Source organism: Balaenoptera ricei, chromosome 10 (assembly GCF_028023285.1).
Source record: "Balaenoptera ricei isolate mBalRic1 chromosome 10, mBalRic1.hap2, whole genome shotgun sequence".
Taxonomy (NCBI): Eukaryota; Metazoa; Chordata; class Mammalia; order Artiodactyla; family Balaenopteridae; genus Balaenoptera; species Balaenoptera ricei.
Genome location: NC_082648.1, coordinates 101,748,712 through 101,764,937, shown reverse-complemented (window position 1 = coordinate 101,764,937; position 16,226 = coordinate 101,748,712). Strand labels below are relative to the sequence as shown.

The 16,226-nt window shown below is 54.2% G+C and overlaps 1 protein-coding gene across 1 annotated transcript; it reads left to right on the top strand.

The window, feature by feature from the left end:
- The first annotated feature begins 5,066 nt into the window (after nt 1-5,066).
- LOC132373804 (uncharacterized) lies at nt 5,067-13,094 on the top strand. The gene is given in 6 exon segments (XM_059937403.1): nt 5,067-5,412; nt 7,669-7,777; nt 12,360-12,682; nt 12,685-12,795; nt 12,882-13,054; nt 13,056-13,094. Coding segments are annotated over 6 exon segments (1,101 nt in total).
- The last annotated feature ends 3,132 nt before the right edge of the window (nt 13,095-16,226 follow it).

The window sequence follows — 16,226 nt, the reverse complement described above, 5'->3', positions numbered from 1 at the left end:
CTTTCTTCCTTCTTATTACTCAGCACACAGGCAGGACCCGCCCAGGGACTCTGCCCATGGGTTGGGGGAGGGAGGCTCAAAGGTCATGGTCACCAGCAACTCTGGTTAACAAGAGAGAGGAGAGACCAGACGAGAACGCCCCCATCCCAAATGGGCCCCCTGACTACCGCCCCCTGACCAGTTCCAGCCTTTGTACTTGGGCTTCTCTGGGCCCCGCCAGGGAGACGCACACTTCCTCTCCCCTCTGTCTGAGGTTTACTCTCCTCCCATCTCTCCAGCCTGATGCCGTCCAGCCTGCAGGGGAGCCGACGGGGGGCCCCTTCCCCCTGCGCCCGCACGGTGAGGTGGTCATCGTCTCCAGCACACATTTTCTGCTCTCAGCAGCCGGGGGTGGGGAGGCCGGAGTCCCAGAGCCCACTGAGCCACCCGAACAGGGTGCCTTGGCTATTTTTCCTGCCAAGTGGATTTACCGTGTTTTTGTTTCTTTCCCCTAAAGTAAATATTAAGACATTGCTTTTCTCCCTGGCTTAATCGGGGGGACCGGGTCCTCTGTCACCCAGTTCTCTGTCAGGCATGCGTGGCTCACCCGCTCCCTGGCAGCTCTGGGGAAGCTGGGCTGGCGCGGTGCGGGCAGAAGGAAACTTGATGTGTTTGTTTGTCTTCTGGGGCCGTGGCCAGGTGTTGGCCTGGCAGCTGCGATGTTACTCCGTCTCCCGGCCTGGCAGGCCCTGGCCAGGGGTGAGGCGTTGGCTCACTTGCTGGTTTGCGCTCTGCTCTCTGGGCTCCCGGCGGGGTTTGCGGAGCTTCCTGCCGCCCCTCGTTGCTGTGGCCTGTGCTGCACCTCATCACCTGTTCCCAGGGCCCTGGGTGCGTCTCCCGCACAGGACGGCGAGGCCCCCAAAGGGCGCGTGACTTGGGCCAGCCTGCCCTGCTTCTCAGCCTCTACAGCGCCTGGGCTTGGAAAATGCCTTCGGGACCATTAGGAGAATCCCTGTTCTTGCCGTCCTGGAGTCTGCAGTGGGGCAAGCAGGTCCTCACGGAAAACTACCCAGAGAGACAAGAGGGCAAGGCAGGAATACCGGCCAAGCGCCCTGAGAAGTGCCCGCACTACTCCCCGAGTTCCTTCACACGCTCAGGTCCGGTGTCCTTATCACCCACCTTACATACCAGGAAACTGAGGCCTAGGGAGGCGAACACCGTGCCCGAGGTAGCAGGCAGGTGGCAGAGCTGCCAGGCCCAGGCCCATCTGTCAGCCTTCAACTCCATCGGTGGAAAAAAAAAATCTATGTAACTGACGTCTCATAGAGATTATTTATGAGTGCCTGAGACCCACAGAAGGGACAGGGGGCCACGTGGAGCCACCTGGGGCCGTCCAAGGGGCCTGCGAGGCTGGGGACGGGGCCCACAGGCACTGGGCTTGGAGAAATGGCAAACAAATGGTGTAGCTGGGACGCAGCAGGCAGGTGGAGAAGAAGAAGAGGCCGGAACTGGGCTGGGTCTTCAGAGCCCCGAGTGACACAATCACGTCTGCATCTTAAAAATCACTCAGAGTGCAGAGGGGAGGGTCATCTATAGAGGAGACGCAGGCGTCAGCCAGTACTCAGGACTCTGGGGTGGCCAGACCGGGAAGCCTGCCTCCCATTTCCTCCTGCCTTCCCTCTCTGCCCCTCTCTTCCTTCCAGCGCCCACCTCTACCCACCCTGCTTCCCAGGGGAACAATCAGGTTGTAGAGGAAAGAGAAGGTGGGCCAAAGGTCACCAAACTCTGGTTTAAAACTGTCAACATGCTGTGTGACCTTCGGGAAGTCACTGGACTTCTCTGAGCCACGGCTCTTTCTTTTCTGAAAGTACAAACAATATTCCTGCCACCAGGACATGTGGTGAGGGCCCAGCAGGTGATAAATGAGAACAGAGCCTGTGAACAGGAAGCAGGCGGCTGCAAGGCGGCGGCTCATCACGGCCACATTAGCGTTCATCAATTCTTCCGTCTATAGGGATGTCCTGCCCCAGGGAGAGAGGGTGCCCAGCCACCCCCTTCTGGCCTCTCCCATTGGCCGCGGGCTCCGAGCTCAGGCCATCGGCATTCAGATGTTGATTTGATTAATGTACATTCCACTCAACATCACTTCACGGAGGGGAACGTGGGCTGGAGAGTAATTATAATCAAGTTTGAGGAAAGCTGAAGGTATTAATGAAAATCATTACACTCCTGGCAGCTAATCCCAGCAAAGGGAGGGATTGACTGTGCTTGAATTCCTCCTTTTACTGTTCTGCTGTTGATCAGGCACACTTTCAAATGCCTTGTGGGAGAGAGGCCGGCTTCTCATACCCACGCGGGCTCTTCCCGGCGTTGCAGGCAGGAGAGGAGATGCTGGGCCTCCCTGCTTTCCCCAGATGCTCTGTGAACATCCTCTGGGTCTTTCTCCCTCCTGTCTCCACGTCCGTCTGTCCTTCTTGGAAAGGCTGGTCAAGGTCTCTGACAAAAGCACCTGCCAGATGCTGGGGTCCAGGCCTCCTCACCAGTGCTGGACAGAACTTCCCAAGACCCAAATCAGCCCAGGTCCTTCCCTCCTGCTGAAATTCTTCCCTGGCTCCTTGTCATCCCCGGGGCTAAAACCCACACTCCCGCCAGGGCCTGTCTGATCCGCTCCCCTCCCCCATGTCCCCTCCACTGACCTCTGCCTCCCCCTCCCCAAACTCTATCCCATGTCTGGGCCTCAACTCTCAGCTCGGCACACCCAGACGTCCAGAATCACCCCTCCGTGCCTTTGTCCACGCTGTTCCCTCCGCCCAGACACCCTCCCTCCTTCATCTCCCTGGTCAACTCCTACTCATCTTTCGACACTCACCTCCTGCCTCGGGATCCCTGGGAAGCATGTCCCCAGGTGCCCCGCCACGTCCACGGCCATCGGTCTGCTCCTCTGTGCGCCCTGGGCGTCCCGCATCTCCCCCGAGCTATAGCTCATCTTTTAGACTCATACTATGTGCCTGTCTCCCCCTGACAGACTCGAGTTCCCCAAGAAGGAGCCCCGTGCACCCCTTCCGCAGCCCCAGGGTCTGGCTCACAGTGGCTGCTCAGTAAGGAGCTGCTGACTCCTAAGTCTTCACTGGCCAGTGGAGACACACAGATGCACAAGCCACAGCACTACCCGCCCCCCGAGGAAGCCCAGCATGGCTGCAGACACAAGTCCCCAGCAGCTGTCACCTGAGGTCAGGGCGGGAGGAAAACAGCAGAGTCACGGTGGGGCCGGCCCGTGGCCCCTGCAGTTCTGACATCTCATGGCTGCAGGCAGCTCTGTCCCTCACCTCCCCCCCACCACTGCCCTCCCACCGGGACCACCCAAAGGGCACGAAGGGCAGGTGTCATACGCCTCACCATTTACTCAGGCAGGCTGTTCTTACGGAGGACAGCTTTGCCTTCTAGAAAGTTCCTCCTTAGATGGAGCCCCTCGTGGGGAGCTTGCCCATCACTGTTCTCCTGGCACAGCTGGGCTCCACCTCTCCGTGATGGTCATCTGACGGGAAGGCAAACCGTGGGCACGCAGTCTGCAGCATCATTCTCTTTCTGAAGGACGCCCACTGGTGGGGGAGACCCTCCCGCTCTGGGGGAGCAGGACCACCCGCCTTCCACACCCACGGCGGTGAGGGGAGGGCTGCAGGCTTCACACAGGCTGACGGTTCCCCACGCAGGGCCTGACGCCGAGCAACTCCCCAGCCTGGGCTTCTCCTGCTCCCCAGTGGAAACCATCCTCTGGGAAGAAGTGGGTTTGACTCTCACCTCTGCCACTTACCGACTAAGTGAACTCCAGGAAGTGTCCACAGCTCTCTGAGCTTCAGGGGATGGTAGCACCATCTGGGGGGCTGTTAACATCAGGCAGCAAGTGTGTATGGAGACCCAGCTCTGGTCCTGTGCCTTTCTAGGTGGGGATGGGGGGAGTTAAGCACCTAGTGTGTACCAGGCCTTGCCTGGGAAGTTGTCAGTGCCCCAAACTGGCATGGGCCCATGGGCATGTGGCCCCGGGCAGGAGGCGGACATTAGCTACCCAAGCGGGTGAGCAGCTACAAGGCAGATAACTTCTCTGAGCCCACCAGGGAGGGAAGGAGGTTTCCCTGAGCTGGGATCTAAAGGATGGACAAGACTTAACTAGGAGGAGAGGAGGGGAAGAGGGAGGAAGAGCATTCCAGACAGAAGGAACAGCATGTGCAAAGGCCCTGGGGTGGAAAGGAACCTAAAGTTTATAGCAAGAAAAAAGTTCAGAAAACAGAGCGGAGCAGGATGTGAGATGTGGCTGGAGAGGTGGGCAGTGGCCAGTCCCCACCAAGCCTTACACAGAGCTTTAGCATGAGGGCGACCACAGGTTCCGGGCAGCTCAGGAGAGTCCCATTTACACCTGTAATCCTGACGTTATCAACATCTCTCTTTTACATTCAAGAGTAAAGACCGGTTTGGATGATGCATTATAAATCTGTGGAGGATTTGGGTGTTCATCCTAAAGGAAGGCAATGATCAATCTCATTAAGGAGCTGACACAGTCAGGCAGGTGTTTCAGAAAAAAGCCTGCTGGCTGTGTGCAGGGGGATTCGGGGGACCAGGGGACCAAGCTGGAAGTGGTGGCGGCTCAGCCTCAGGTGTGGCAAATGGGGTGGAGGGAGGTGATGAGAACACACTCGGCCCCTCCCGCTTGGATCCCCAGGCCCGCCCCCCCATACACGCGCACCTACGTGTGCATGCACACACCACACACGTGCTGGGCACATATGCACCTGCCCTTGGACTCATCAGGGCGTGTTCCTTTCTGGCGAGCGGGTGGTCTGCACCCCCTCGTTGCCTGTGGCTTGTCTTCCACATTTCTCCCCGGGGAGGACTCTCCGTGGGGACCAGCTGAGTGGCGCTGGCTGGAGACGTCCCCTTCACTGAGTGACTGAGGCTTAGCTTGGATCAAACTCAACGCCACCCATGCATGCAGGGCCAGGGTCCTCGTCCCCAGTCACCCCTGCCCCCCAAGGCAGAGGGCAGGTTGGCCGCCGGGGAGGTGAGGTCAGTGCCAGGAGCCGCCCGCACCAGCGATGCTCAGTGACCCCTGGGCCAAGCAGCCCATCCTCCTGCACCAAGATTACGATGTCTGCATGGACCATAGTGCGCTCTGCCTGGGTGCCGCACTGCGCAGGTCACAGGACAGTTGCAATGTCATACAGCCTTCAGCTGAGCTGGAACAGGGGCCCAGCCTGGGGAAGCCCTGCCCTGGCCTCCTCCAGACCCACTTCCCTCCCAGGCCAGCCGAGGTCCTGTCCCCAGGGGAGGGGAGGCGGGAGACAGCACCCAGGAATCACTACATAAGTTATTACCTGCCGGCCAAGACTCCAGACAAATGCGGGTGTCTCCCAGCGGTCCTGATGACAGCGGGCGCCACAGGTAAAATACACACACATACGTGCACATGCACACGCACACGCACATGCACATGCACGCAGGCGCACAAAGCCAGAGCCACCCAGGCGCTCCTGGGGCATCTGCAGGGAGCCCCGCTCTGCCGCGTTCCAGCTGCTCTCCAGTGTCTGAGCCCAGGGACAGAGGAGCCATGAGAAATCCCAACACAGCAAGTGTTTAGTCCTTGACAGAGCACGTTTGTGCATGTACGCAACCCACTGAATCCTCACGTGCGTGTACGCGGGAGCTACGGGGACAGAGGCCACGTGTCTCTTGGCAGACGAGGAAACCAGGGCAGGGACGCGCCTACCTGCTGGTGCACAGGGGTGGGCTAAGCGTGGCACTCAGCCTCCCAGCCAGCACTCTGGGATGTCCCGAGGGGCCCTGGCCTGGCAGACAGCATGCTGTTTTAAGGCGTGACTTTGCCACCTGCTGGCTGTGTGACATAAGGAAAGCACCTCTTCTCTCTGGGGAGGATGTCGTGAGGGGATGCCCAGGGGGCTGGAAGATGCGTTCCTGTCCCCAGGTGGGGAAGAGGCTCCCTCAGTGGGAGGGTCCTCCCAATGTTTCATCTTTGGAATAGTTATATCTGAAATTTTGGAAAAGAGAGAAAAGCACAGAGAATGAATCTTCCGGAAACAACAAGAGGTGGCTGCTGCAGACGCGAAGGTCCACCCATCTGCCGTCAAGGGAGTGTGGGTCTGGGGCTCAGGGAGGCCTCAGAGTTGACACTTGTGGGTGGGCACCCTCTGCATACCGTGGGGGTAAAGCCAGGGTTGGGGGGCTAGCCAAGGGGGGCGTGGACACAGGACTCAGGGCCAGCACCTTCTGGGGGCTCTGCCACAAGGCTAGGGGCAAAGGGGGGCAGGGGCAAACACCCCAGGCCCTTAGAGCTGAAAGCACAGGACAGGGACGGGTGGCCAGGGTCACCGCCACTTACAGCTATGGGACTTGGGCAGGTCCCATCGCCTGCTGGTCCCCAATGCCCTCATCTGAGAAATGGGGTGATGTTGGGCCCCTCAACAGGCCAGTGCAAGATCCTGAGAGGGAGGGTTAGCTGAGGACCGGGAAAGCATGAAGCCTTGTCATGAGACCCCCCAGTCGGAAGTCCCATTGCCGTGTGGCTGGGAGCAATTCCGGGGCTCCACTGAGATCCAGGAGGTGGACGGACCTTCCCTGAGTGCAGTTCCGACCTCTGACCTCTGCAGCGTCCCCAGCAGGCTCAGCTGAGGGCTCCTCCCTGGACAGGGCGACACTGACCAAATATCAACTGTTCCCCGATTTCCCCTCCCCCATCTCCCCCAGCACCTCTACGTGCAGCGTCCAAACCATGAGCGGGTCCCGCAGCCCTACCTTCAAAGCACATCCTGAATGGCCCACCTCTCCGGCCAGGCCTCGCTGTCCGGCTTCTCATCTCTCACGTGCTTCCTGGGCCCCCACCCCCTTAGGTGGCTCCCTGCTTCCCTTTGACCCCCCAGGGCCTCTCACATGGTCCAAAGGGCTCTTTAAGATACTGTTGGCATCTTGTAACTTCTCCCGGAGCAGCTCTAAGGGCCTCCAGTGCACTCAGGATAAAGTCTCAACGCTCACCGAGGCCGCCTGGGGCTGTGTGATCTCCCCCGGACCCCTCTCTTCAACTCAGGACCCCTCCCCACTCTCACTGGCCAACTTCCAACTCCAACCAGCATCCAGTCACTCTGACCTCCTGGTTCTTCCTCAAACCCAGCTCTCCACCAGCTCCAGGCTTCTGGAAGCTCCCGGAAGCCTCCTCCTGGGCCCTCCGCACGGCTGACTGTCCTCACCCTTCTGCCCACTTCACACCTGACCCCTCAGAGAAGCCACCCCAGTGGGAAGCTGGCAGAAACCAGGGGTTTTAACACGCTTCCCCGCGAATCAGACTGGAGCCCAGGGAAATCAGCAGTTTGTAAATATGGGAATTAGGGCGATTAGCGGGGAAGTGGATTCCCTGCCCGTTAATTCAAGGCAATTGCACTTCATCTCTCCGGAGGGCACTGGGCCCTGCACACTAGCCTGGAGAGAGGGGCAGTCTGGGAGGATGGGCCTTGGGGGAAGCCACTGGAGCTGGGCCGAGCCAAGGGCAAATCCCGGCTCCCCTGCTCCTCGCTGCGTGACCTTGAGCGAGTCCCTTGCCGCTGAGCCTGCCAGCGACACCCCCAGGGAGCCTCAGGTGGCCTGTGCGGGGTGTCCCAGCTTTCTGCTCTGTTTCCTCCCTTCTTCCAGGACAATGCCCACCTCACCCACCCCACCCCCAGCTACTCTGTGAGCAGACGCTCCTTCTCAGGGCTGAGGCAGGAAGCAAAGAGGGCCAAGGGGACAAAGAGAAGGAAGGGTAACTCTGGACACAGGCGAGGGGGAGTCCGGAAGGCTTCACGGAGGAGGTGGCTTCGATTGGTCTTTAAGCCCAGGGAGAATGTCTACAGGCAAAAGGGTAAAGGGAGGGGACGAGCCCGAGTCAAAGCCTGAGGCAGGAAGGAGGTGACAAGTCCCTTGAGGGTTTGGATGTGCTCAGGGATGTGTTAGAAGCTTCCAGAGGCCATTTCAGATCAACCAGCCTCCAGGGACACCCCTCTGTGCCTGGGCCTGCGTTGGGTGCTAGGGATCCAGACAGGGTCCTGCCCTTGAGGGGCTCATCATCTGCTCAATGTCATATGTGCTCCGTTCGTTCTGTGATGGGGAAGCCCAAGGCTACTCTGGGTAATCAGGGAGGGCTTCCTGGAAAAGGACGCTCTGAACGGAGCCTTGTAAGCCAGGCAGGCAAGGAATGAGGCACAACGACCACCAGGGCACCGCAACGCTGAGCAGTGGCAGGGTTGGGGGTGGGATGGGCAGGAGGAGGCTAAGAGCCGCCAGCGTTTAGCCTGTGCCTGGAGCCAAGCCGGACTCGCCCCTCTGCGTTACCTCGCTATTTTCTCAGCAACACCTCCAGGCACCTGTTACTTTATACCATTTACAGATGAGGACCCTGGAGTTCAGGGAAGTTAGGTGACCTGCTGGGAACAGGCAGAGCCGGATTCCAGCCCAAGGCTGCCCCGATGAGAGCCATGCGCTCAGCCTGGGAGTTGGGCAGACGCCGGCCAGCCGGTGGGTCTCTGATGCACATCGAGGAAGGTCTGGACACTATCAGGAGGGCAACGGGAGTCATTGGAGACTTTAGGCAGAAGAATGTCAGAGTTGGACTTTTAAAGGTTAATATGTAGGGGGATGGGTGTGCCAGGAGGGGCCAGATCAATCTGTCGCTGAAAGCCCCGGAAAGGACATCCCTGGAAGTCATTGGAGCTGTTTGGAGTGTGGCGAGGGCTCACCTGTCACCTGCCCCCGCCCTGGGAGGCACAGCCCCACCTGAGCCAGACCGGTGGCTGATGGGGGAGGGGGCAGGGCTGCCACCACTAAGGCCCCTAACAATGAGGTGATTAGGTCTTGAGCTTTGCTTGAAAAACCTTAATGGATTTTTTCCACTCCATAAAGCCACTCTGTGATGCAGGAATGATGACTGAGATCCCGGAATGATGATTGAGACTAATGCCGCTGAGAGAGCATCCGTTCCCCACCTCCAGCCTCCTGGCTGCCTCTCTTGATGGAGGATGGAAGTTCTCAGTGGTGTGAGGTCTGAGCTGTCCATCCAGGCCCTCAAGCGTGTGACAGTAATCCTAGCCAGTGTCCCTCCGTGCCAGCACTCTGCCCAGGCTCTGCAAACAGGAACAAATGCAGTCCTCACAGCAGCCCCGCAGGATGGATGCTGTTACCATCATCGCATTCTCAGGATGCCTGTGGGCTCATCCTTTGTACCAGCCACCCCTCACTTCTCAGGAGGTGGGAGGGGGGACCCCTGACCCAGGAGCCCCAGCCCTGCCTCCCGCGCCGAGGCTTGCACACCTCTGGTGACGGGGTGCTCACCACCATTCTTCACAGTCCTCCTTGTGATCCAGCTGCTCTGACCGCCCACCACGTGGGTGCAAGATGTCACAGCTGACCGTGGCCTCTCCCTGTCTTTGTCTCTGCCCTGCTCCCTCAGCAGCGTCACTCCCTGCCTGGCCCAGGAGGCCCTGGGGGGAGTGAATGGATGGATAAGGGCCACATGTCCCTTGCACCAGCCGTCCCTGTGCTTTTCCCCCACAAGGGTCGTCCTGGGCCCCCGCTCACCAGTCCAAGGGGTTTCAGAGGGAGTAACACGACGGTGTCACCTGGCAACTGGATTCCTCTGTCCTAGAGCCCTGTCTCCTCTGAGTCCTTGCCCTCCTCCTCCCCCTCCTCCCCACACTCCTTGCCAGGAAGTCACAATGATTAACAGCAACCACCACAACCATGATAATAATAATAGCAGCTAACACATTTGCAGGTGCCAGGCCTTGTTTTCAGCAGTTCACAGATATAAACTCCTGGAATCCTCTCACTATTCTATGCAGAACACTCCGTATTGATGCCATTTTACTGCTGAGGACATTGAGACTCAGAGAGGTTAAGATACTTGCCCAAGACCACACAGCTCCCTAGGTGAGGGGGACTAGGGAGAGTTGCTCTCACTCTCTTGGGATCAGGAAGCCATAGGGCCTTTTGGTCCCTGAGGGGGGCCTCTGACTAGGGAGCAGTGCCCCCCTCCCCCCCACACTGGCTCTACTCCCGGGGTCTGGGGCACACAGATAACTGGTGCTCCTGATGCCAACTCCTTTCTCTGCAGAGCCGAACCCCCCCCAACCCCGTGCCTGTCACCAGGCCAGATGTTTACTAGAAAGAGGCTCTACTCAGGGCCTGTGTGATGCTGGGACCCCTTTGATCCCCGAGTATTTACAGAGTTCAGAGGTCCCTTGCTCTGTTTCCCGGAGTCCAGTAGCAAATGGGTCCTAGGGAACAGGAGGGCTCAGGGTCCCACGCTGGGTCCTGCCACCAGCCCCACACAGGTGACTTGGGCAAGTAGCTTCCAGTGCACAGACTGTGAGGGCGGGGTCGCTACTTCCTGCACACTTGCTGTGCGCCAGGCACCAGGAGCAGCCTTTTACCTTCTTGATCAATAGTCCGGTGAGGTGGGTGATGTCCCCATTTCACAGAAGAGGAAAGTGAGGCCTGCAGAACAAGGATGGGGGCCACTCAGCTGTCGCGCTGCTGACCCTAATCCCCGGTGCCGCGGGGGTTCTGGGATTAAGACCTCCCTCGTTCCCAGACTAATAGCCACCCTTTTACTCCCAAGGCTGTCTGGCTGCATTCCTCCCAGGGCCCCATGTGACCCCGGGGCACAGAAGGAGAGAAAATTGTTTGGAGCCAACATTTGGGTCTGCTTTCTTCTGGAATTGGCTGGATGAGTAAAGAATGCACCCAATATGCTGAGAATAATTTTTATTTTGCATCTTTGAGTGCTGGCCAAGTTTTAGCTTAAAGAGTACAGAGTCGATTCACTCACCAGCTCTTAAGACGCTGCTGTGCCATTAGCCCCCTGTCTCCCTCCCCTCCCAGGCCACCCCAGAAACAGTGTTATTTGTAAGCAGAGAACATCTGGCCTGCAGAAGCCTCAGGCCTGCCAGGAAGAGGAAGACAGAGACAGGCCCGCCCTGGAGATGCCAGGCACGACATGTTGGGGAGCCCTGCTTTGCCAGGACACAGTACCTCTGTGGCCCACCTGCTCACTCCTGAGGTCTCTTCTCCGGCCCAGGCCAGATTCTGTTACTGGAAGCACAGGTTATAGCGTTGGATCTATGTTCGCATCATGGCCCTATGTGATTTGAGGCAAGAGGCTTCATTTCTCTGCGCCTCAGTTTACTTTTCTGTAAAATGGGTTAGTAACACATGCTTTGCAGAGCTGCATTGGGAATTCAGAGAGAGCGGTTGCAGGGTTCAGTACCTGGCAAACGGCAGGTACTCTTTTCATCCTACCCTGACCTGCCCTCACACCTGCCACTTCCTGAGCCCATTTTCTTCAAGCGGTCACACTGACACCCCACCCCCATGAGACAGCCCCCTTTCATGCCCTCACATGCCTGCTTGCCTTTGCACACCGTGCTCAAATGCACGTTTGTGTTTGGCTTGATAGTAGGTCTTGAATCCAGTTCTGTGAGTTCCAATTTTGTTCTCCTTTCTTGAGACTGTTTTGAATGTTATAGATCCTTTTTGTTTGCGTATAACTTTTAGGATCAGCTTATCAATGCCCGCCCCCCGAGACATACACATGAGCCTGCTGGGATTTGGATTGGGATAGCATTCAGTGTACACATCAATTTGGGTCGATTTCAAATCATTACAATATTGAGTCTTCTTGGCCATGAATATGGCTTATCTCTCCACCTTTTTAAAGATCTTATTTGATTTCTCTCAATAATGTTCTGGTTTTTCCATGCAGATGTCTTACGTGTCTTTCATTAGATTTGTTCTTGGGTGCTTTGTGCTTTCGATGTTATTGTAAATGATTTCTTAAACTGTCATTTTCTAATTATTTGTGAATGCTATAGAGAAATACAATTGATTTGGGCATATTGACTTTGTATACAGCAATCTTGCTAAATTTATTAGCTCTAATAGATTATCTGTACATTCTTTTGGATTCTCTATCATAACCAATTATGTCGTTAATATATGCTGACAGGGAATGCCGGCCCAGGATGCTCGCAGCTCCCCCCCCCCCCAGTCCTGGTTGTACCCGGTCTGCTTTCCTGCTTCCAAAGCACTGACGTCACTACGTTGCTTTGGTGACCTTCACCAAGGGACAATGAGATCTGTTCTGCCAGATTCCTTGTTATTGCATTTCCCCCCCCCCCCACCACCATTTATTAGGAACGGATTCTCAGTTGCTCTGCGAATTTCAGTTTCTGGATGGTAGGGAGACAGGATGCTGTGAGGGTCCAAGCTCGCAGCTGTTGTTGAGTCAGAGGCGGGCCGGGAGCAGGGGCACCTAGTTCACCGTCGGGGGTTGGGGGCCACCTTTACAGGAACGTCACCGATGGCTTCACCCATGTGATTACATGGGCCACTGGAGATCACTTGGCATTGAGCTGTGATGTTGCCAAAGAACATGATGTTCAAAACACATTTGAAGAGATAGAGAAAAATTCAGGTCGAGTTAATTCCTTGGTAAATGCAGCTGGAATTAACAGGGATAACCTCTTAGTAAGGACAAACGCCGAAGATATGCTATCTCAGCTTCATACTAAGCTCTTGGGCTCCGTGCTGACCTGTAGAGCTGCCGTGAAGACAATGATTAAACAGCAGACAGGGTCCATTGTGAATGTGGGAAGCATTGCAGGTGTAAAAGGCAGTCTGGCCAGTCTGTGTACAGCGCCAGTAAAGGCGAGCTAGTTGCGTTCTCACACGCTCTTGCTAAAGAAGTAGCAAGAAAGAAAATTAGAGTGAATGCAGTTGCACCAGGTCAGTGGGAACTTCTTTTTTCTTTTAATTTATATGCATCTATGGCTTTTTGCAATAACAGTAAAGACTGTTTTTGTATCTGTAAGTACGTCATCATCATCAGGCACTTCTCAGAGGTGCTGGGACAGGAGCAGGGGACCCGCACCGTTACTCAGCCCTGGAGCAGTGCCGCCCAGGAGGGCGTGACCTCGGTCTGACGGGACTCAGGGGGCCGGGCCGCTGCATCTGTACTAAAACCACAAGAGAAACTTCTCACTTAAAAGTCAGTTGTATCTAAGTTAAGAACTCTCAAGAGCTGAATGTAAGAATTTCAAGTAAGTGGGCTGGGGAGTATTGGTAGCATATACCCTGCAGTTGAACGGGTCCAAGTTGTGTCTCTTTGGAGAACTGTTTCCATTTTAATTGTTTTTCTCCTCTTCTTGGGACGTTTCGTTGATTTGCTGCTCACTGGGATGCAGTCTTTGTTAATTTAGACTTTGTCAGTTTGTCAAAGCAGAACTTTCCAAGTAATGCCTCTTTTACCTAGTGTATTCCATACGTCTAGATTAAAGAAATAACACATCTTTATATTTAAAATATCTGAATAGCTCTATAATACAATGTGCTTTTAATATCAGTATGAACCAGAGGAGATAATCCAACAAGGCTATGTAGATGATGTCATTTGCACATTTCATGCAGTAATCCCCTACAATAACTGACGTACTGATAACCTCAGAGACACTGCTGGTTCGGTTCCAGGCACCGCGGCAGAGTGCATGTCACAATGAAGCGAGTCAACAAACCTTTTGGTTTCCCAGTGCATATATAAGCTATGTTTACACTATACTATAGTCTATTAAGTGCGCAGTAACACTATATCTATAAAAACAGTGTTCATACCTTAATTGCAAAATACTTTATTGCTAAAAAATGCTAACCATCATCTGAGCCTTCAGTGGTCAAGTTGTAGTGCTAACATCAAAGACCGCTGATTACAGATACCACAGCAAATACGGTAATAATGAAACAGTTTGAAATATTTTGAGAATTACCAAAATGGGACACAGAGACATGAAGTGAGCAAATGCTGTTGGAAAAATAGCGCCAATAGACTTGCTTGATCCGGGGTTGCCAAAAACCTTCAACTTGTAAAAAAACGCAGTGTCTGCAAAGCGCAATAAAACGAGGTCTGCCTGTACTCCAGAAAGCCAGTGTTTGTACAGAGAAAGAATGATCAGAGGTCACATATGTTTGTTTTCAAAATGGAGAAGATGTCTTTCACTGGGTGTCACTGTGCCCCAGAGAGCTACCTTGTATTCACGTTAGAATTTCAACACAAAGAAGAATTTGAAGGAAAAAAGATATTTTACAAAGACTCAGGAGGAAGAAACATCTTTTGAAAAGTCACTCTGGGAAGTAGTAGGTTGTAACAGTGATTTTAGCTGTGGTTGCCTCTTTAGTGAGCGAAGGGGGCGCTCTGAGGCCTGCTGTGTGATGGTGCGGTGGGGGGGGGCCAGTGGTGGCACGTGGTAACAGAAGTGAGGGCACGCACGCCGGCCCCCGCAGGTTCTAGCCCGTGTGCGGGAGGTATTCCTCAGGGGAACTCAGGCTGCTAAAATCCGACCTGTTTGGGAGTGGCCAACAATGAAGGTGGTTGAGAGGTGGCAATTTAACGAATCTTCAGGAGTAGAAGTCACGGGGCGGTGGGAGCTCACAGTAGAGCTGGCCGCCTGTGGAGAATCCATCAGGAACACTGGTGTTCTTGTGAAGCCCGTAGGAAGACCAAGCCAGCAGGGCGCAGGTCACCTGGAAGACAAAGCAAATGAGATGTGGGCTCAGTACCGTGGCAGTCAGAGTCTCCTGAAGAAGGCAAGGGGGACATGTTATAAAGTGCACCTGTTCCTTTCACTGTGCTGACTTGAGGCACTCCACACTAGTTGAAAATATTGATGGATTAAATAGGACGCAAAACCAATTTAGCCTGGTTGGTCTGTTACAGGTAATTGGAAAACATTGAAACATAATGATGGGAATTATAGTTTAGGTTGCTAAAGGCTAAAGAAATTCTCCAACTTGTGCTAAGACTTTTAAAATAAATTCGAATGTACAACTTACAGCTTGGTTTGTTGGTTTTCAAATTAGCTGCCCCAGTTTGTAAACAAGTTTATTCCGTTTGGTAGCCATCTGCACTCATGAACACAAAGCATTCTACAAACGACTGAAGTCCCATTTTAAACTTAGATTTCCACTGTGTGCCGCGTGACCTTCAGGGCAGAAGGGAGGGGGGGTGGAGTGACTGTGGACGCACTTCTTCAAGGCAGAGCTGCAGAACCAGCCTCCGCCTGGACCAGAAAAGGCGCAGGGTTAGGAGGGAAAACTTTTGCTGAAGCGCAATTCAAAAAGGTTAAATTGCCCCAAAGCTCCAGTTTTAGACACACGTCTCCCTTTCTGATGGGCACACGTTTTGAGACTCCCGGGAGTAACTGAAACAGCCAGCGAGCACGCAGGCACCAGAAGACAGCACTGTGGGTGCACGGAGTCCACAGGATGGTGGGAGCAGGTGCGAGCGCTTCAGAGTACGTACGTGAAAACGTATCAGGCGTTCCCAAACGTGGAAGGCAAAGTCTCCGTGACTGTCCTGACACTATCCTGTCGGAATAGGCCAGAACCACTGAGGGTGCGAGTACTAACAACGGTGCTTCTGAGTCAGGAACGTACCAGGTAGCGTCCCAAGGTGTACAAACCAGTTAAGCACGTACAAAGTTAGTACTGGTCCAGTTAGAAATACAAAATGAACATTATGGAAGCTGCCTCAAATATCTGGGATTCCATAAATTTACAAGCAGACCTGGGTAACAAAGTAGACTCTAGTTTTAAGAAAACATTACAGTTCAGTATTCCAAATACAGTCTCAGGTCTCAGCGGTAACCTCAGAAATCACTTGTCTGGAGAGCAGAACCATTTATATGTTTGTACAGATTTGCAGATAACAAAATAAACAAAAAAGTAGAAAAGAAAAGAGATATATATATGCCGACAGGTTTTTTCCAAGTCCTTATACTTTTTCTTGTCTTACTGTACTGGCTTAACGTTGAACAGATGTAGTGACAGTGAGTACCCCTGACTTGTTACTGACCTCAGGGGGGTATGTTTTTAATCTCTCATCATTAAGAATGATGTTTGCTGAAGGCACTATAGATGCCTTCTAACATTAAAGAAGTTTCCTTCTATTCCTAGATTGCTAAACATTTTAAAAAATCATGAATAGTTGCTGAATTGTATCAAATGCTATCTCTACACCTACTGAGATAAACATATGATTATGTATGTATTATATTCTTCTAAAGTGGTGAATTTCACAGATTGACTGTCAAAAGTCAAATCAATCTTGCATCCCACAGTAAACCCAACTTGATCATGATGTATTGTTCTTTGTATATATAGCCAGA